We start from the raw sequence: 20,110 nt of genomic DNA, 5'->3' as shown, positions 1-20,110 counted from the left end.
CCGGGGCCGGGGCAGGGCGCGCCCCGGCCCCCCCGCGCTGCAGAGAACCACCCGCTCGGCGCTGTAGCCCGAGCGAGGCGGGGTGGACGGGCAGGTCGGGCGGCGCGGCACGCTGTCGCTCCGGAGGAGAGGAGCTGGCTCCCCGCCCCGCTCCCGTGAAGGGACGTCCTGCCGCGGAGATCTGTGGCGACACGTGCCTGCGGCAGGACGGCGGTGCTCCGGGGGCTTGCCAGAGCCCTGCTCGTCTTGAACTCCGGACATCTGTGCAAAGCACTGAGGCAAAGGGAGGAGAAATCTCTGGGCTGCCAAATCTCCGGGAAAGAGATGAGAAACACAAAAGACTGTGATCAAGGTTTCCCGTAATTCCCTCTTAGAGCCTAATTTGCAGTGCTGTTAGTGAGAGAATCAGGGTCTGCTTCCTTCCTGGCCACACACCCCCAGGAAAATGCCAGGGCTAAAACTGCTCGGTGACCTCTGTGCAAGCCCAGAGCTGCTCCCAGGCTGTGGCAGGGTGTCAGATGGACGGCAGCGGTGCTCAGAGGGGCCCGCGGTGGAAGCTAAGCGCCGGAGCTTCCTTTCCCACCAGGCCGGCATGCCCGTGTCTGCTCGGCTCCTGCTGCTGCCCCACGGAGCCATTTCTTCATGGAAACCACGCTGCCGCCACTGAGAGGTTTCATGCCCGAACCACTGAAATGCATCTTGGATAGAAACCAGCCTCACAGACAATAATGGCATATTGTGGCATAATGGCAGCGTGCATTCATTTCCCAGTTTCCAGTAAAACAGAAAAAGAAAATAAACCAGCACTGGCATTTCAAGGCAATTACTCAGGCGAGTCGAGAGCTACAGAGCAGCACAGAGGAGCTGGACAACGTCAAGTCTTTTTAATGCCAAGGGATAACACGATAAGGCTGTCAGTTATGCTGCAGTAAGGAGGCAGGGAYCAAGCGCTCGTAATCAAGTTTCGGGCTCCTCTGACCTTGCCATTGCGTGCCTGTTATTATCCACTGCACGCAGTAAAACATCTCAGTAAAATATCAGCTGTAATCGCGCCCCGGGGACCGCCTCCATGCGGCGGGTCGGGGGGAGCACAGGGGACCAGCAGTGGGGGGTCTAGGTTTTCTCTCTCCTTCATCTCTTTTGTTTACTGACTTGCACTGCACGATGCAACAAGGATTCAAAACTATTGGCACCGTAGACTCCTTCCTGGGCTAGCCGCGGGCCCGCAGAGCAGGGGCTCGCTCTGCCGAACGTTCCCTCCAGGCTCACTGTCCTTCTYGCGGGCTCTGGCCACTTTTCCAGCTCACGGATGGCTGCGGCAGGCAGGGAAAGCTGCAAATGGCTGGGCTCTTTCACGTGCGGCTGGAGCGGGGCCACAGCCAGGCTCGCGGCCGTGAGATAGGTCAAGAAAGCAGGAGACGGCGAGAGCAGGGCTGCTGGAGGGAGGCCAGGACGCCGGGGCTCGGGTGCTGGCTCCAGCTGTTTCTCTATTTAGCAGCATGCGGCGGGGCCTCAGCACCACTGAACTTGCTTCAGAAATTTTTTTTTTTTTATTTGCCCAGCTTTCGCACCGCACCGTTGCCCCACGCCGCGACAGGACACCCCCCGCCGTCCGTGGGCCCGTCCAYGCGGCACGGCCCCGGGGCTCCCGCGCGGACCACCCCAGCCCGGAGCGCCGCCCGCGTCTGCCGCGCAGCCTCTGCTAATTTTAGCCGCGGTGCTGGGAGCAGCAAGCCCGTTCCAGGGGCCTCCTAACAAAGCGATTTGCTGCAGTATGAAAAAGTAACCCCGGTTTGCTGAGGGCTGGAGCAGGCCAGGCAGCACAGCTCCGGCTCGCCGGCCGGGGCACGGGCGAGCCTAGCGGGGACAAGAGGCAAAGCCGGGCACGGGCGGGCGGCTGCCTTTAACCCGGTGAAAGCTTCTCGCACCACGATTCCTTCCCTGCGAAGTTCAGCGACTCTGTGCCAAGTGATGATGTTAGCCACTGTAGAAGGGAACAAATCTGGAATTACGGGAAAAATATTTTTATAGAGAAACATCGTCTAGAAACATCATCTGCAAAGCTATATAAACAAATGGGTTTTGACACAGCAGAACAAAGAGCTATAAAAGGAGAGTTTGGGGAAAACACCGCTAATTGGTGGTAATTCATACGGTGCCGGTCAGACTGCATCCCTGTGACCTCTATTCCCTGGGAACATCGGCCAACAATTTTGAAAGCACGGAGACATCTGGAGCCAGCTGGGGAGTGGGCCGGCGCTGGGCGAGCATCCCGGGGCCGCGGCCGGCGGCTCCTCCGGGCCGGGCCGGCACGCAKCCTCCGCGGCTGCAGAGCACGGCGCCTTCGTGCACGAACGCTTGAGGGCCAGATCTAGCCCCTCCGCTTCTTCTCCCGGGCATTTCCTCTGGGAGAGCAGAGTGCAAACGCCCACGGAGCCGGCTTCCCAAGGAACGCATCGCTTCGAGTCTGCCCAGAGCACTTGAGCCGCTGGAAAGCAGAGCGTACCTTGCGCGAGCCTGGGGGGAGACACCACTGCTCGTTGGTTTTAGGAGAAATGAACTAAATTCCTATTAGGGGCTGAAACCATTTGTCTGCTTGGAGAGGCTATTTCGGAGAGCAGTAAGCTCCAAGGAGGTGAAAGCCACAGCGGCGGTGCAATTCCTCTGTGGGCTGAAGCAGCTCCGTTACCAGGAACATTGCTCCAGCAAGATCATCTCTCGTTAGGTTCCCATTCTCGTTTTATTGTTTTCTAAAAGACTTGTTTCTCCAGCCTGACATCTCAGAGAGCCGCAAAAGGGGTCGAGGCGCTGCTCCGCGGTGCACACGCTGAGGTCTATGAGCAGAAACGCCGAGCTCCCGGAGAGCCGTCGGAGAAGGGTCTGTCACTTCAGCCCCCTCGAGCTCACCGCTGAATCAGGCCAGCGCACAGGGGAGGAGGCCTGCGGGGACCCGCCTTTAATCCCTTCTGTACTGCTTTCGCTGCCAAAAAGTCCATTGCCTTCCCTGCTTCGCGTGCGGGACGGTCAGTTATGAGCTTTTCAGCAAAGACGAAGGAGCACTCGTTCCGCCGTGCTGCGTCTCCTGGGTGCCGGCGCGCCTGGCGGACGGGGCTTGCTGGGAAAGCGCTGGAGCCCCACGCAAACGTGCGAGCAGGGCGGCAGTGCCGGGGCGCAGCAGCACCTGCCCGCCGCTCGTGAGCCGGCAGTGCCACCTCGCACCCCGGCACCGCAGCGCTGTCACAGCAGGTCTAATCCTGGACCTTTTTCACACTTCCATTTTTAGAAATGGTTTTCAGTGTTATTTTAACAGCCCCAGCTGTGTCAGGCCCCAGCAAAGCTTCCAGGTTGACTCAGCGCTTCTGTGCAGCCTGGCAGGATGCTTGAGTCCATACCCTGCCCTGCTGCTGCCCCCTCGGCCCCCCAGGAGCGTAAGCTGCCCAGCTGCATCTACCGCCTCACCTGGGGCTCGCTGCCAAGCCCAGGGAAGCATGTGCATCCCATGGACACGTCTGCCTGGAAACACCCCTGCGCGCGTGATGGAGCTCGGCACACACATCCCTCGCCCTGCGTGCGTGGGACGCCGTCTCTCCCTGATCCCCCCTCCCCTGGCRGCTCATAGCCACGTTATGATGGAGGCCTGAAAGGGCAGCTGCGTTTCTTTGCATGGCAGTGGTGATGGCAAAGTCGCTCTCCCTCCTGAGCTATAGCTAGCTAGTTGCAAGGAGCAAGTTATCACCGTAAACTCAAGTGGCAGCAAACACATTATAAAGTAAAACGAAACCCTTCCCTCGGCCTCTGCGCACAGTGCCTTCAAAGGAGGCTCACAGCATGCCCCGGGAGGCTTCCGGGTTGTTTCTTTTAAAAGCTACTTGAGGTTAGCTTGACTCAGTGTTTCCCAAAAAGCAACAACACTTATTGTTTCGGTGCGAGTCGAGAGCCGCTGCCATGCGCCGCCCTGAGCGCTGGGGCCTGCTCCAAGGGGGAGGTAGGTGCTTTCTGCACACGTATAGCCAGACTAGATCTGTTATCCCAAAATTCAAACCCAAACCGCAGCTCGCTGCCCACGGATAACCTTTTCCATGGCCCGCGGTAACTTCTGAGAAGCTGCAGGGTCCTGCAGGGCGGTGCGGAGGGGACGATCCGCGACAGCCCGTGCACCCCAGGAACTGCTCTTCTTTGAATTGCAGGTGACTCGTGCAGTGCCACGGTCCCGGCGTGCTGCGAAAGCAATTGCTTTCCTGCTCTAGGGGAAAAGCCAGGGCTAAACGCCCGTTAGTGCCATTTCTCTGATGCGGGTATTGCACGGGGTGCGCAGGCCTTGCAGGACAGGGCGCTGCGCTGCTTCACGGCGTTCACACGTCGGACTGCTCGGCCCCCGGGGAGYGGGGCCCCGCGCGTGCTCCCCCTCCTCTCGCCAGCGCCCTGCTGCCCCGGGAAGCTGCACCGCCACGCCGTTCCCGGGCTTAGCGCCATTCCCAGGCCCGCCCCGAGGGGAGCGCGGGTGCCGCTCCGCCCCCGGGAAAGAGCCGCAGGAGCCGTGTCCGCGCGGAGCACTTCGGACGCGTTTATTGGGAGCAGAGCCTGGGAGCCGGGCTGCGCCCGCGCGGCGCGGGACCTCCTGCAGCACCCTGCGCCTCCGCGCCCCGTCCTGCCCCGCGCGGCGTGCCGAGACGGCCCCGCGCGGTCCCAGCAGCGGGTGCTCGGCCGGCCATTCGCACCGCGAGGGGAAAGACACAAATCGGCAGTTTAGTCACCTAGGGGTGCTTCCTACAGCCTTCCCGCCTGCAGACGCGGGAGCGAGCCCTGCTCTGCCGCCGGGCGACTCGTCGCTGCCGCGCGGTGCTCCCGGGGAAGAAGCGGGCTGCCCGGCGGGCGGCCGGGCTCCGGGCTCCGCCGGCGCCTCGCGGGGCGGCACCGGCCAGCTCAGCTCCCCGCCTGCAGCCGCTGCATCCCGGAGCACCGGCGGCGGCGGCGGGTCCCCGGCAGCGCGGAGGCGGCGGGAGGGGAGACGCGCCGGCCCGGCAGCGCGGCGCCGCGTCCGCCCGGCCTTAGTCGTTCTCGCTCTGCGGAGGGAGAGGGGAGGCGGCGAGGGGCGATGCCGGGCGCCCGGCGGGGTGCCGCGGCCCTCCGCGGGGCACCGGGAGCCCGCCCCGGGGCTGCCTCACCTCCATTTTGCTGTAGATCCAGCCGAGGAGCTTCGTCACGCGCGTGTACACCCCCGGCTTGTTCTTCTGGCCGCAGCCCGTGCCCCAGCTCGTCACCCCGGCCACGTACCAGCGGCCGCCGTCCTCGCAGACCAGCGGCCCCCCGCTGTCGCCCTGGCGCGGAGGGGCGGCGCGGTGAGGACGGCGGCGGCGGCGGCGGCGGCGCTCCCGCGGGCGCCCCGGCTCACCTGGCAGGCGTCCTTCCCGCCCTGCAGGTACCCGGCGCACATCATGCGCGGCGTCAGGTAGCCCTCGTAGACCTTGTCGCTGTTGCACACCTTGTAGTCGATGAGCTTCACCTCGGCCTCCCGCAGCTTCGGCGAGGTGTTATCTGCAGGGCGCCGGCGGCGGTGAGGCTGCGCGGCCGCGGGGCGCCCGCCGCGACGGCCCCACGCGCGCAGCGGCGCTCCCTCACCTTCGTTCTCCCTCGTCTTCCCAAAGCCGGTGATGAAGCAGGACCTGCCGGTCTGGAAGAGCTGGCCGTAGGCGGGCAGGCAGGCGGGGCGCACCTGGGCTGCGGGGGGACGGGGCGCGGGGGGAGCAGTGAGGCACCCCCGGGCGGGCGAGCCGGAGCCGGCACCGGTGCTGGCAGCAGCGCGCCCCGATCCCTGCCCTGGCACCTGCCCCAGCGCGGGCCCCGCTCCCGCCCCCCGCCCCGCGCGGGGCCGCACCGGAGAGCGGCAGCGGCCTGGCGAGCTTCATGAGAGCGATGTCGTAGTCGTCGTGGTCGTCGCTGTAGTTGGAGTTGATGATGACCTGGGAGACGGGGACGCCCTCCGAGTGCTGCTTCAGGTCCGAGATGCCGCCGTACACGCGCCAGTCGTCGAGGATCTTCATGCTGTTCCTGGGGGCGGACGGGAGGCACCGGGGCTGAGACGTGCAGCGGCGAGCCGGCGAGGCCGGGCGGGGACGGCCGCACGCGGGCCGCGCGGGCCCCGGGGCTCACATGAAGAAGCAGTGGGCTGCGGTGAGCACCCACTGCGCGTCGATGATGGTGCCGCCGCAGATGTGCACCGGCCCGTACTGCACGCTGACTTGCCAGGGCCATTTGCTGGCCGAAGTCTCTTTCCCGCCGATGATCCGGCCAGAAATGCGCTGCCCGCAGCCTGCAGGGGAGAGGGGGGCTCAGGGCGGCGGCGCAGGCGCCCGCCTCCCGCGGACACCGGCAGCGCTCGGCGTCCCGCGGGAACGCAGCCCTGGTCATTCGCGCCGCCCAGAGAGCCTGGCTGGCGAACGCCCTGTTTGCCCGGGGCTTTGCCACAGAGCAGCGGCGGAAGGCTCCCGAGCGCTGCGCGGCCGCGGTTGGCCGCGTTCCTGGGCGCTGCCGGCTGCCCCCTTACTTGTGCATCGCAGGGAGACGTACTTCCCCGTGGGGCACTGGGAGCTGCGGAGGAAAAGCGGGAGACGGAGGGTCAGCGCGAGGCCGGCCCTGCGCTCTCGGGCAGGGGCGGCGCCGGGGGCCGCGCTGCCCCGGTACCTGTTGAGGCTCTGCTGGATGGTCTCCCGCTCCTCCGCCACGGTGAGGCTCTTGCCGGAGACGTGCAGGGGGATGTACTCGGTCTGCGACGCACTGCGGGCAGGGAGGGAAGAGCACGTGAGGATCCCTCCGCGCTCGGCACCGAGCSGATGCCACCTTGCCTTAGGAAGAGGCTGCTTGTTTTAAACCAGGCTTCCCCCGGAAAAGCCCCAGCGCTGGGGACGGAGCAGAGGCGACTGGGGAGGAGGGCCAGAGCGATGCCCCCCGCGCACCAGCCGCAGAGCGCCCCGYGCCAGGGCTTCGGCAGGGAATTACTTCTGAAATCCCAGCTGCTGGCAAGTCTTCCTGGAGAAGGAGTCGTCCCAGGCGCTGCTGCACACCGGCAGCCACTGGCTCTCGGCGCTGGAGTAGACGTGGAGCAGGGACTGGTCGGAGGCGAACCGCACTGCGGGAGGGAGCAGCGGGCGAGTGGGTGCCCCACGCCAGGGCGGGGGGCTGCCCCGGCCCCGCGCCGCCCCGCGCCCCTTACCGCAGCCCAGCTCGTCGCTCCGCTGGGAGCAGTCGGCGACGCCGTCGCAGCGCACGGGGCTGTCCTTGCAGCTCTCGGCGGGCTCCTTGTACACGATGCCGGTCTGCGACCGCCAGAACAGGACTGGAAGCGAGCGGGCACCGCGGTGAGGCCCTGCCTGCCGGGCAGCTCCTCCGGCCCCGGCCTGGCCGCGTGTGCTGGAGCCAGCGCGGCGGGGCCGGCCAGCCCTCCCCGGCCCCCCGACCCTGCACAGCAGCACGCGGCTCCGCTGCTGCAAGCCTCTCTCGCTTGCTTCTAACTCATTTAACTTCTAACTTGCTCCTGCAGAGCAACATGTTCAGCCTGCAAAACGCTTCAGCCCCGCCACGCTCCCGATATAGCAGCTGATAACGGAAGATGGGCAGCGAGATTTTACAMGGAGTTAGAACGATCCCGCACAGTCTGCGCCCAGGAAACGCCTTTGCTGTCCTGCCGAGCCCACGCCGGCAGCTCCTGCCTGCAAACCCCATCTCAAGGGCAGCAGCAAGGGTGGGCGCTGGCCAGCTGTGCACGGCACCTGCAAAATCATCCCCGGGAGAGGGCAAGCGGGGTGCAGCCCCCAGCACCTCCCACCCAGAGCCGCGTGGAGCCGCGGAGCCCACCCCGTTCCTCCAGAAAGCCTGTTCCCAGCGTCCACCAGATGTCAGGAAAACTCAGAAAATGGGAAGAGGAATCCGGTCCCCATCGCCCGCCGTGCCTCCGGTGCGTTTCCCCAGAGCGTTTCCAGAGCAGGACRGGGACTCACACAGCAGGATGAGGGCGACGAGCAGCACGATCAGGATGGAGATGCAGAAGATGAGTGCGAGCCGCCTCTGGCTCATGCAGGGGGCTCTGAACATGGAGGATTCTGGCAGCGGGGCAGAGGCAGGGTCAGCGGGAGCCCCCCGGCACAGCCCTCCCCGGGGCCTGCAGATCGCCCTGCTCCCCTCCGGCACCCCCGGGGGGTCCCCGGCTCCCCAGGGAGCCCCACAGCAGCTCCAGCCCCACCACAGCCACCCCCTCCTCCCTCACCCCCCCGGGGAAAGCAGCRGCCTCCGGCCGAGGCCGCGGCAACCTGCTGCCCGGCCCTGCGAGGACGGAGGCCGCCGCGGGCAGGGTCGCGCTCGGTGCGGTCGCCTTACGTGTGCTCTCACAGGCCGCGCAGGGGGCCGGGGCTGGGCTGGGCTCCGGGCTGTAGGGCTTGAAGCTGATGCCCAGGACGCTTTCTCGAGGCTGCACGGGCCGGGCAGTGAAGATGCTGCTTGCCGGCGGGGCATGGAGGCTGGGCGGGACGCTGCCGGGTGCTGCAGGGAGCTGCGAGCAAGGACGCGGTTCCTAGCAGCGACTCGCGGGAGAGCCCGGGCGCTGCGCCGGGGGCAGGGGCGACGCGAGGGTAAGCTCCCCGGGATGCCTTTGCCGCTGGTGCGTGCACGCCCGCGGCACCACGAGCTGCACGCAAAGGTAGTGCTGCGGCGGCCCTTCCCGCAAAGCAGRGGAGCCAGACCCCTTCTGGGAGCAAGGAAAACCCAGAGCATCTTTGCCAYAGAGCTTTTCCCCTTTTCGAGGCTGCTGGCCAAATTTTCCAAACTGATCATTTTGATGAGAGCAACAGGCCATGTCTTTGCATTGGGTCAGTCAAGCCGTGGCTCAGTTCCGCGGCGCTAGTGCCCCAATTTATGCATCTATCTTTAATTAGCCATTTGGAAAATACAGTGCAATTTCCAACTCTTATTTAGTAATACTTAATAATCAGTGCTTTCCAAGCCCTGAAACATCCTGTACCCTGGAATGCTGTTCTGCAATTGTGTCACCCCAATCTGGGAATTTGCAGAAGAATATTTATTTCCTTTTCTCAAGATCTTCTTTTCCAAGCACTTTATCAGTTGCAGTCACCTATATAAGCAAGAACCTCTGTCTTTCCTTCAGAGATGACCTGTGCAGAAAGCCCACAGTTTGCTCTGCCACTGTGATTTCCCTCGTAAAATCTTGAGTACCTTCAGAGCAGTCAGGAATGACGGCATGGCTCATAGAAACTGCAAAGGACGTCTGCAGCCAGCACACGGCAGTGACGGACCGGCGAGGCGCCTCGCGAGGAGGAGGCATGGGCCGAGCCCTCATCCTGCGCGGGTGCAGAGCCCTCAGGCCTGCCGCTCCTGCACAGCACTGAGCACCCCCAGAGCCTCCAGCGTGACCYGCTCTTATGCAGATAGATCCAGCCYGTGGCAAAGGGAATCTCACCAAATGAAGCCACATGCTGTGTGCTAAGGAGCTGGAGCGCGGCTTGCCCGGACCCAGCACCCTCTCCCCCAGCCGGGTGCTGGGTGAGCTGAGCGGCAGAGCGAGGCCGCCTGCCCCGACCCCCGGCCATCGCCTGCGCCATGGGGCCGGGGGTCCCAGAGCCCCCCGGGGCGCTCGCGCCGCCCCGTGCACGGGGAGCTCGCACTGTGCACGCAAAGCCAGCCGTGCGCTGCTGCGCACGCATTCCCGGAGACTGTACTGGTCCCGGGAGATGCCCTTAAACRTGCCCCTCTGCGGGCTGCATCTACTTTGGGCCCTGTAGCTGCTACAGGTGATGTTTCCCCCAAAGCTAAAGATTTCCTTTCTTCCTCTCACACCAGCAAGATGCATCCGGGCCAGTGCACAGCTCTGGGAAGTGAGGGGGATGTGGAAATGGTGGGAGGCACAGGAAGAGCGGTGCAAGAGCCCCAGGCATKATCCCCTGAGTCACCGTGCCGCCGCGCGCCGTGGCCTCCCTGCCCCGCACAGCTCCTGCTGCGGGCAGGGCGAGGGGCTGCGGGGAGGGGGCTGGCGGGACCCCCAGCCCGAGCACCCGCGGAGAGGCAGGCACCCGAGGCAGCGCCGCAGAGGCCGCCCGCAAGGCGCTCGCCGGCCGGACCCGGCAGCTTCTTGCTAACACCGAGAGAGGCGAGCAGCTCGCCAGCCACCTACGCGCGCAGGCAGTTTCTGTGCCACAGCCTCCCCCCGGCGAGGAGCGAGCCGCGGGTCCCTTGGCCGGCGGCCAAACCCTCACTTTCCTCTGCACTTGCATTTCTCGGTGGTGACAGGCGCGAGCCCCGGATGCATCCTCGTGGGCTCTCCGAGGGGCTCGGGGAGCGGGGAGAGGGGGCACGGCTGGCACGGCGGTGCTGGGCTGCCTGCGGCAGCACGGGGCTCGAGAGCGGCCCCGCGCTGCCGTTCTCTAGTTATTCTGAGCACTTGCATTGCCGTGGCTCAAGGGAGTGCAGGAAGCATTGCGAGAGCGTGCAGCAGCGCGGCCCTGGGGAGCCCTAGCACCCGTTGCTAGAAAGCATATCCGACCAGCGGGAAAGCTGGGTCGGCAGCAGCTCCTGCTCTGCTGCCTGGCACAAACGAAGGGAAGAACCGATGCCAGCGAGCCTATCCAGGGAAACAGCTCCTCCTACACCTGTGCGAGGTTTTCATGAATCCCCAGACTATATAATGAATGCAGGCATTTTTAAGGGGGTCTCCACAAGGCTGGTCTTTCACGCACTTCCTCCTGCAGCAAGCTAATGTTCACATTGCCAGATCAGCAGCACGCAGTGCTGTTAAGGATGGACTTTTCTGTCATACTGGATAACACAGCCCAGCTTCACCAGTTCATCAGTGATGCTGGATGCTYGAACATCTCCTTCCGCAGGCTGCAAGCATTTCATAATAATATGCAAGTGCACTACAGGTTAAATCACTCTTATTACTCCCTTAGCAGGAAATGCATGCTCTTTTCTACACTCAGGTGAACTACTAACTGCCTATTTCCTTAAAAGTCTAAAGTTCAATTTTTTTTTCTTTAAGGTCTACCACAGAAGCTAGCAAAAGTTTTAGCGAGGGCTCTCCAGCAACCAGCATAACTGGTTACTGTGAAGTATGYACTGGAGCAGAGAACAAACAGCAGAGCCTTTACAGTGTTGGTTTTGCTGTTGAGGAGTGTGCCTTACCCAAACGACAGTGAACTATGGCCACAAGACATTTCCTCAGCCTTTCTGGTTTCTGAGTAAAAGTCAAGCTCAGAGCAACACCTCTCTCATGAGCGCGGCTGCGGTTTGAGCCATTTTTCTGACGTCCTCGCTGCAAACCCTCCACGGGCTGCAGGAGCGCTAAGCGCTGCTGTGGGCTGGAGCTAAAAGTCGCATGCGTGAGCGCGGAGCACATGCAGCGAACTCCTGTGCTTAAGCGGGGAAGGGCTTAAGTCCCCTCGCAGACGGGACTGGCCCTCCCACAGCGGAGCAGGGACAGGGTGGGGAGCAGGGGCGTTCGCCGCTGCTGCCAGGCAGCCCAGCTCTGCCCGCGCTGCAGCCGGCCCGGCCCCAGCCGCTCGCAGCAGGACTGGGCCGTGCCTGCTTGCAGTAGGGACCCTTCACAGGGCTTTTGCAGGCACAACCGCCACCTTGGGCATGGTTTACTCAGCTGTGCTTCGAGGCTCTGAGCCGGGCTGGAAAAGCACCCACGGCACAGGTAGCAGCACTAGAGAAGTCCATCCCCTCCGCCTGGCAGCCCAGCCCTGCACCTGAGCTACCACGCACCCTCCGYGCAGACCTCCAGCGTGCCTCCTCGCCCAAGAGGGAGATTCACCAAGTCCATGCCCGGAGAGGGCAGGTCCCGATGCAAAGGCTGTCCAGGGCCAGACTAGGCATCTGTGTGTGMTGGGGAGGCAGGGGTGAGAGATAAGGCAGCAATTGGCTGCAGTTTCGGAGTGGGAGGGAGAGCGGAAGCTAGATAACATCTGCCAGTGTTGCAACAGGACCCGAGGTCAAGCGGTGTCTCAGGGTGAGAGGAGCAGAAAGTCTCGGGAGTCATCTAAGAGCCACCGGAAAAGTCGGAGTGTCAAGACACTGTGCAGGCACGCTGGTTTTAAATCAGCTGGAAGGAGCTGCCTAAGCAGACGATCGTCTCCTTTCCCAGCAGAGCTCACTAGCCCCAAGCTCGCTCAAGTGCTCTTTGCTGTCGCGGAGCCCTGTTGTTCGGGGCCGGGGAGTGGGGACCTGGCTCTTCCACCTGCTAGTGCTGATTTCCCGCGGCAGATTAATTCAGCAAACTAACAACAGCAGCATTGTGCACCGCCTCGCYGGGGACGAACCGCTCCCCCGGCCGTGAAAGCCTCCATTCACCCAGCGACAGCTTAGCCCTGCGTGCTGCAGCCCGGCCAGGCCTCCCGGGGAAGGGAGAGCCGCCGGCCGCGGTCCCGCAGCATCCCCGGGCTCGCTGGCCGGAGCCCGCGCCTTGGTCYTCGCGGCAGGGGCCGGCAAAGCCTGTGGGGCTGCAGGGACGGCGGCGGGCAGGGGCTGCGCGCGCCCGGGTGCGGTAGCAGCGCGCAGGGAAGTGAAATCCTGACCCACGCAGGGCCGTTTTGCAAGTGGAGATGACGAGCCGCGCGGGTTGAGTCAGCCCGGCGCGGGCAGGACCGGGCTGCCTCGTGCCGGAGCGAGGMGCCCTTCTGGCAGAGCTCACAAAATGCTCCCGGGGATGAGTAATCGCTGCTCACCCCATTCCTCAGATGGGTAAACTGAGGCACGGGAAGAGGTGACTCTCCCGCAGTTACCGAACCGAGGGAGGAACCTAGGCCGGGCTCCTAATGGCCCACTTAACCCAAGCAACCAGCCGGGCTGCCCAGTGGGAATGCCCAGTACTGGGTGGTTTTCTGCGTACGGAGGCACGCRGGTCGCAGCCGTGCTCTCGCAGGGCAGGGTGCCGCGGCTGGCCCGCGGCATCGCCCCGGGCTGCAGCGGCCCGCTGGAGGACACGCAGGAGCTCCCGGCCTCGACGGGGCCGGGCGGCAGCACCGTCCCTGGGGATGGAGCGCGGCCCGGCCCGCGCGGGCGGCCCCGGCGGAGCGAGGGCAGGCTCACGGCGGCTCTAACCRCCGGCCCCGCTTTCCCCAGCGCCGTCCGCCCCGCCGGATAACCGCGCGGCGGGGCGGCTACGGCAGCCTCGCCCAGGCGGGCTGAGCCCGGTGCCCGGCTGGGGRTGTTTTCCCCATGACGGGACACTCGCCATGCCCCGGTGGGGCCACACGCCAGCCTCTGCCTCCCTTAAGGASAGCAGGGAAAGCAGCTGCATCGCGGGGCTGGGACAGGGACGGGGCAGCCTGCACGCTCCAGCAGCACAGRAGCGCCGGCGGGAGGCACCGGTCTTGCCACGGTGGCACGGAGGCAGCGGGAAGACGATGCTGAGTGTCGGAGGGCTGGGGAGCTGGTGCCTGCAGCATCCCTGCGTGAACCGAGCAGCGCAAGCTCCCGTCGGCGGCCGTTTGGCCCACGAGCCTCCCCCAGCGCAGCCTGTAAATCCKCTGGTGCCGCGGGTCCCTCCGGCGTGGAAAAGCAGCGGTGCTGGGCATGGCCGGCATCTGCACGGCACTCACGCCAGCTGAGCCTGGAGCGCTGCTGGGAGATGCTGGCCACGGCCCCGCTGCCTCCGCGCGGACGGGCGGCAGCGCCCGTGTCCGAGGGCAGAGCTCGCCCCGGGTCCTTCTCCCAGCCAGCAGCAGCTGGCTGCTCCGACGGGAACGCCCCAGAGAGCAAAGAGGGAAAACAGGTCCTCCACGAAACCCCGAGGAAAGCGACTCCCTACAGGCCACCGAGCAACCCGCGCTATTCCCGGCCAGGCGGGAGCTGGGGAGCTGCCCCTGGCCTTACCGGAGAGGTTTTCCCGTCCATCTGCCGCGCCGGGGCTGGGCGTCCGGTCACAGCTCCATCCTCGGCCGCGGAGCGTGGAGCAGAGCAGGCAGGGCTGCGGGGACGGGGCAGAGTCTGTTTGGCGAGCGCGCTCCTACGTCAGTGCCAGTGCGGGGTGCAGAGGGAAACCAGTCCGACCTGCTGCCCCGCTCCGCCGGCTGCTGTTTCCCAACTGCTCCGGGCACAGCAAGCAAAACAGCTGCCCCGTCCCCGGCGCGGCCCCAGCACGGCTCGCTGCACGGAACCGGGCTGAGGCCGAAGGCCTGGCCGCAGGTGAGGGCTGGCACTTCGGCGAGAGCGGCTGCGAGCCCAGCACGCCAAGGACATCTTGCTTCAAGGAAAACACAAACGTTTCATTCACCCCGAAACGCCACCTCTTGTTTTGTTTCCCTAGAGGCTTTTCAACTTTTTTGATAACAGTGTGGTACTCCTGAGTTCTGTGCAGCAGAAGTGGAGGTTTTCTGCTTCCTCTGTCGGTGGCAGCTAGGAGATGCYCCAGTTAACCCAGAACTCACATTTGAGGGAACCTGAAAGAAAAGGCTGCTCTAGAAGAGGAGAAGCCCGACTCGGTTCTGTGCTTCCTGCTGCCAGGAGGAGCCGGGGAGCGGCGCCAGGGCAGGCTTGGCACCTGCAAGAAGCACTTCCCCGGCTGCCTGCCCGCGAGGGTTAGCTCACGGACATGCCGGAGGGCAGCACGYGGCTCAGCTGAGGGGCAACAGCCTCTCTGACGGTGTTGTTTCAGGAGGGCTTGCTGGAGATTTCATGCCCCTGTGATGCCCCGATGCTCCATTTTCCAGGCACGTTTCTCCCAGCGTTATTCATAGTACAAGTCCCTTGTTCATCTGGCTCCCCATCCGTGCATGCCTATAGGAAGGGCAGGAGAAAAGCAAGGCTGCCCAAGCTTGGAGGAAACCTGCTCAAATCCTCACTGTGATTTCAAGGCACAAAAGCCCTGGGTGGATCCTGCCCAGCCTGATGCTCATCATGCTTATCCCTGTTTCTTCTGCCAAGATCACTGTCAAGTTTGAGCAGCTCTTCCCCCCGCTGCCTCTTCCCCCATATCCACAGATGGCAACAGCTCCACTGCACCGCTGAGCCCAGCTATTTTAGTCTTCCTTGTAAAACAGGCTCTTCACCTTCCTGTGCCCTTCTTGGCTCCTCTCAGCACCTACTCCTGTTTCAGCTCCTCTTTCTGATCCCTGAAGCAGTGCCTGCTAGTGCCCGAGGAGRTCCCCAGGCCGTGCAGTGCAAGGTGCCTCTCACCCTGTGCTGCAGACTCCCTGTGCCTCCAAGCAGCACTCGTGCCCCGTGCGCAGCCCTGCCGCGCTGSTGGTTTGTGTCATTCCCTGACCTGCCACAAGCCCTGGGCCCTTCTGTCCCGCTCACGCAAGCCAGCGGATGGTGCATGTGCTCCCTGCGGGCAGCTGCTCTGGAGTCCTTTGCTTGCAGCATGGGTTTGGAAGCAGCCTTTGGTCTGCAGGAAAACTGAAGAGGATATGCTGCAGCTCTCTCTCTCTCTCTTTTTTTTTTTTTTTTTTTTTTTTTTTTTTTTTTTTTTTTTTTTTCCCTTGCTTTTTGCTTTTTGCTTTTGCAGCTTCCCTGGAGTGGCCTGTCCTTTTGGCATGCAAAGCTGGAGGGAGATGCCCGAGCTGATGCATCCTCTGCTGAAAGTGACTCTCAGCAGCTGCAGGCACCAACTCCAGGAATGATTTCTTGCTGTTGTTTCTGAAAAGCCACCTACAGAAATCAAGTTACAGGGAACTGTGTGTCTGGGCTTGACTCTAGCAACCTGACGTTAAAGGTCATGAGTGCCTGACACTTTCCTGGTGAAATCCTGCACCTTCTTGCTGGTAACCCCATGTGTGGCCCCGCAGGACCCCTCCTCCCAGCTAGCTACAGAGGTGTTAACGAGTGCAGCCCTGAGCCCGTGCGGGCGCACGGCAGGGGCTCTGCTCCTGCKCACAGGTGCCTTCTCCGCTCCGTCCTGCTGCAGCCCGCCAGCCCAGGCTGTGTTGAGCTCTGCGATGGCATGGTGAACTCCAGGACCCCATGCACCCTGTCGAGCCTTGCCCGAGGTCTGCAGATGCTGGTGGAGGTCAGAGATACCCGACTCTGAATCAACCAAGGGTGTTGATATGAAAAAGCCCAGAAAAGGAAAGAYGGAGCCGCTGGCAGCCCTGCAGCTGCAGGGCAGATGCACTGAGGCTCCGGCATGCAAAGCTGTCGTGGTGCCCAGCCRGCGCAGCAGCCCGGGAGGGGACCTCAGCGGTGGCCACTCTGCCTTGCAGGGCTCGGTGCCCGCTGCCGGCAGCAATGTGGGCTCCCGCTCTCGGTGTGCCCGTGCTGTGGCTGCTGGAGCTGCTGTGGCTGTGCCAACCTCAGCCCCGGGCACTGCCAGCGCGGGATCCAGGATGTGGGTGAAGCACAAGAGAGCAGCAGACKGGCAGGTGAGCGGCGGAGCCGGCAGACCTGTTTTGCTCTTGAGGTCTGTCCCTGACACATGTGTGAACCCACCGTGAGCTGCTGCCACAGCCCTCTGAGCCTGCTCGTGGGGGGCTGCACCCCTGGGTGGGCTCCTAGGGCCAGGAGCAGAGCCAGGGCAGGACGGGGCCGTGGCCAGGCTGCTCTGCGGGCCTCCTCGCTGCTTTGCTGCAGCGCTTCGCGGAAAGACCCAGGGTGCAGTTCTGACTTAGGTGATTTCCAGATTATTAAAAAGGTGGCTATTCCTACCTAAAAATTACTCAGTGATTTTGAAGATGAAAGGAAACAATAACATTTTCGAGTGCTGGTTTGACTCCCGAACTCAAAACTTCTCCTCCTCCCCAGAAACAGGGCTGACCGGGGTTGCAGCCGGGGTCCCGTCCCGGCTGCCTGAGTGCCCGTTGCAGCTCCTTGTGCCAGGGCTACCCCGCAGAGCCGATGGCATGCAGAGCTGGAGCGGTGGAGGATCCCAAGCAGTGCTTCCCAGAGGACGCGGGGAAACGGCTGGAAAGCCAGGGGTGCTTGGCAGCACCCACACCTGGACCAGCCGGATAGGCAGCTCTGCGGGAGCCGCACAAGCCCCGGGCAGCCTCGCCGCCGGGCACCTTGCTGGGCACGGTGCTGCTCCCGCTGCAGCGCCGGYGGGGCCGCGGGCACGGCCACGGCTGGTGGGCTCAGCTGTGCAGCGGCAGCCTGGGCACGGACAGGCGGCAGAGCTGTCACGTCTCCTCAGCCTGTTTCATTTTCTCCTGAACTGYGAGCCCTTTCTTCCAAGCCCCTGCGTGCCCATCTGCACGGGACGTGCCCCACAGCCTCTCCTCCCCAGCGCTCCCTCCTTCCTCATTTTGACCTCAGTACTTTTGCTTCTCATCTGTATATGCAAAGCAAAAGCCACGGCTTGTGTGGGACGGGCTRCGCTGCATGCCAGGCCTTCTAGGTTTGGTGTCTGCCCGCTGCGGGCAGGGTGCTGACGGCGCAGTGGCAGGGCATYGGCCGGTCTGCAAGMGAGGGGAGAGCCGCGGYGCRGCACGGCAYGGCACGGCATGGCATGGCAGGGTCGGCCGGCGAGCTGCCGGAGCCCGCCCCCGTGCCGGCCCCCGCCGCGCTGTGCGCTGGGTCCGCCCCGCCGGCGCGGGGGACACCAGCCCCGAGACCCCCCGGAGCTCCCGGAGCCGGCGAGCTCGCCGGTGCTCTGCCGGGGCCGCGGCGGGAGGAAGGCCAGGGGCTCCCGCAGGAAGGGTGACTCAGGGACGCGGCAGGATGGAGCCCGGAGCCCGGAGCCAGCCCCCCGGTGCAAAGGCTCCCCGGGGACCGGGCGCCGCTGTGGCCCCGCCACCCCCTGCGACCCGGGGACCGGCTCCGAGCCCTCCGAGGCTGTCCCGAGCGCTCGCGATTCCTCTCGCGCTTTCTGTCTCGGTCCCGGCGGGAAAGTCCTCTCCTCTTCACGAGACACCAGTCTCCCCTCATCGCAGGAGAGCCCCCGCGCTTTGCACAGGAAAGCCCTCGAGAGCGGCGGCTCGGCTTGCCGCGCCACGCTCGCCCCGGCCCCGAGGCCGGAGCCCGGCTGGCGCGGGGCTGCGGGGGCCGGTGCGGGGCTGGCGCTGCGCCCGGTGAAAGCCCCGCCGCGGCCAGCGCCTGCCCCCCGCGCTGGGCGCGCACAGCCAGTTTAGCAATGAGGAGGCGCGGGCGGACACATGATTTACTTCCATTTTCCCTTTCCGGGGGGGGAGCGTTGCGTTCAGAAAAGCCCCGGGGTCCACGTTTCGGGCTGGCGGCAGGAAATGCCCACTCCGGGCTGCGAGGTGAGCGGCGAGCGAGTGGGTGGGCAGCGAAGAGAAGTGGAAGTCGCTGCAGAGCCGCGTTCCTCCCGCTGCGCTAACGCCTGCCGACACGTCACTGAGCCAGCCTCCGGGGGAAAAACAAGCGCCGGGGCGGTCGCCGGAGCAGTGCTCAGCGCCCCGCTGCCCGGCCAGGCGCCCGCGGAGGATGCTCAGCCGGCATGGCCCCCGGCGCGGCGGCCCCGGCCCTGTGCCTAGCCCTGCTGCTCGTCCGGCAGATCCTCGGTGAGTTGCCTTGGCCCGCACCACGCCGCGCCGTGCCGTGCCGCGCCGTGCCGCGCCGTGCCGTGCCGCATCGTGCCGTCTCCCTTCCGAGCTGCAGCCGGGGCAGGAGGGCGCCTTGTCCGGGTGGGCAGGGAGCGGCTGGGCTTCCGCACGGGGGCTGGCGGCGCGGGCGCGGGCGCTGGCACGGGCCGGGGCTCGGCTCGGCGCTCTCCCCACACCTTTCTCCTTCGCCTTCCGCCCCACGCAGCCGAGCACCGCCGCCGGACACCACCATCGCTGCTGGGGCAGCAGCGGCAGAGGAAGCGAGCGCGGCACGGGGGACGGGCGTCAGCTGGCGGTGTTTTGCTGCTGGGTGACGAGAGGGCAACGCAGGCGGGAGGGAGGTGTGAGGCAGGGTGTTTCTTGCAGGCAGCAGCAAAGCAAAACAGGAAGGCTGGGTGCCGGCAGGGAGCCYGGCGCCTCCCGCTAGCGAGCCGGCAGCGAGGGGCACGCCGGGCCCCCTCCCCGGCTGTCTGGGCATGGGCTGAGCCCTGGTGCCCGGCGCGCTCCCCCCCGGGCGCTCCGGAGAGCRGGGATCAGCCTGCCCGCGGAGGCATCGTCCCGGTCCCGCGGCTACCCCAAGGCAGGGACACACGGGGCCGGCCTCACGCTCGCCTCTGCTCCCGCAGGTGAGCGGCTGCCGAGCCCCCAGCGCGTGCACTTCGCCGCCGAGACGGCGCATCACCTGCTGCGCTGGGAGCCCGGGCCCGGCTCCCCCGCCGACGTGCGCTACGACGTGCAGCACGGAGCGTGAGTAGCACCGCCTGCGCGCACGGGCCGGCCCCGGCCCCGGCCCCGGCGCCGCGGCAGCCCCGGCGCCCCTCTCACCCCGCCGCCGCTGCCCGGCAGGTACGGCACCAACTTCTCCTGGGCGGCGGTGCCGAGCTGCACCAGCATCCCGGGGCTCTCGTGCGACCTCACGTACTACACGCTGGACCCGGAGCGGCGCTACTACGCTCAGGTCAGGGCCGTTTCCGGAAACCGCACGTCCCCATGGAGGAGGACCAGCTCCTTCTCGCCCAAAGACGGTACGTGGGGCGTGCGCGGCTGCCCGGCCGCGCGCCGGGCGCGAGGGTGCTCGCGGCCCCGCCGGCTGCTGCGGAAGCTCCCAGCGGCGCGCGAAGCGGGGGCCTAACGCGCGCGTCCCCCCGGCTCGTCGGCAGCCAGCCTGCGGCTCGCGGGGCAGAGCCTCGCCGTGACGGGCAACACCATCCGCGTGAAGCTGCAGCTGCTCCTGAGAGCCGGCAACCGCACCGTCAAGTACGAGGACGTACAAAAGCACGTGCGGCGCTACAGGGCGTACGTCAGGCGGGCGCGCGACAACCACACGGTGAGAGCCGAGCTTCTCGGCGCCCTGCCAGGCGGGCCGGGGGCGCGGCGCGGCGCTCCGGCAGAGCCGCGGCGCTCCCCGCGTACCAGCCCGCCCTYGGCTCCTTTCAGCACGAGGTGTTGGAGACCGAGAGCGAGTTCAACATCAGCAACCTCTTCTGGGGCACGGAGTACTGCGTCAGCGTGGAGCCCGAGGTGGCGACCCGGCAGGCCCGCGCCGCCCGCACGCCCGAGCAGTGCGTCACCGTCGGCACGCGGAGCGGTGAGCCGGGGCGCGCGGG

The 20,110-nt window shown here is 65.4% G+C and overlaps 2 protein-coding genes and 1 long non-coding RNA gene across 3 annotated transcripts in view; 1 reads left to right on the top strand and 2 right to left on the bottom strand.

Moving 5' to 3' along the window:
* Positions 1 to 4,952: 4,952 nt before the first annotated feature.
* TMPRSS13 (transmembrane serine protease 13) lies at positions 4,953 to 13,903 on the bottom strand. The gene is made up of 13 exons (XM_085303087.1): positions 13,879 to 13,903; positions 8,371 to 8,542; positions 7,995 to 8,096; positions 7,211 to 7,333; positions 6,997 to 7,126; positions 6,682 to 6,774; positions 6,545 to 6,588; positions 6,151 to 6,310; positions 5,876 to 6,048; positions 5,620 to 5,718; positions 5,393 to 5,535; positions 5,166 to 5,318; positions 4,953 to 5,063 (listed from the first exon to the last, which is right to left on the bottom strand). The coding sequence occupies exons 1-13, from the start codon at positions 13,897 to 13,899 to the stop codon at positions 5,049 to 5,051; spliced, it is 1,428 nt and encodes a 475-aa protein (XP_085159213.1). The 5' UTR covers positions 13,900 to 13,903; the 3' UTR covers positions 4,953 to 5,048.
* A 347-nt stretch (positions 13,904 to 14,250) lies between these two features.
* The window catches only part of LOC146596870 (uncharacterized), an 8,198-nt gene continuing 2,338 nt past the window's right edge, over positions 14,251 to 20,110 (bottom strand). Inside the window, exon 3 of the long non-coding RNA XR_014895605.1 lies at positions 14,251 to 14,444. This is a non-coding gene — a long non-coding RNA (uncharacterized LOC146596870). The remainder of the gene's footprint in view (positions 14,445 to 20,110) is intronic.
* IL10RA (interleukin 10 receptor subunit alpha) lies at positions 18,296 to 20,099 on the top strand (the record flags this gene model as incomplete). The annotated part of the gene is made up of 5 exons (XM_085303081.1): positions 18,296 to 18,461; positions 19,130 to 19,250; positions 19,350 to 19,528; positions 19,664 to 19,830; positions 19,941 to 20,099. Coding segments are annotated over exons 1-5 (690 nt in total), but the record flags the coding sequence as incomplete, so codon positions are not given.

The sequence above is a fragment of the Rhea americana genome, unplaced genomic scaffold (assembly GCF_003343005.1).
Source record: "Rhea americana isolate MKP2758 unplaced genomic scaffold, rheAme1 scaffold_197, whole genome shotgun sequence".
Taxonomy (NCBI): Eukaryota; Metazoa; Chordata; class Aves; order Rheiformes; family Rheidae; genus Rhea; species Rhea americana.
This window is presented reverse-complemented; position numbering and strand designations above follow the sequence as displayed.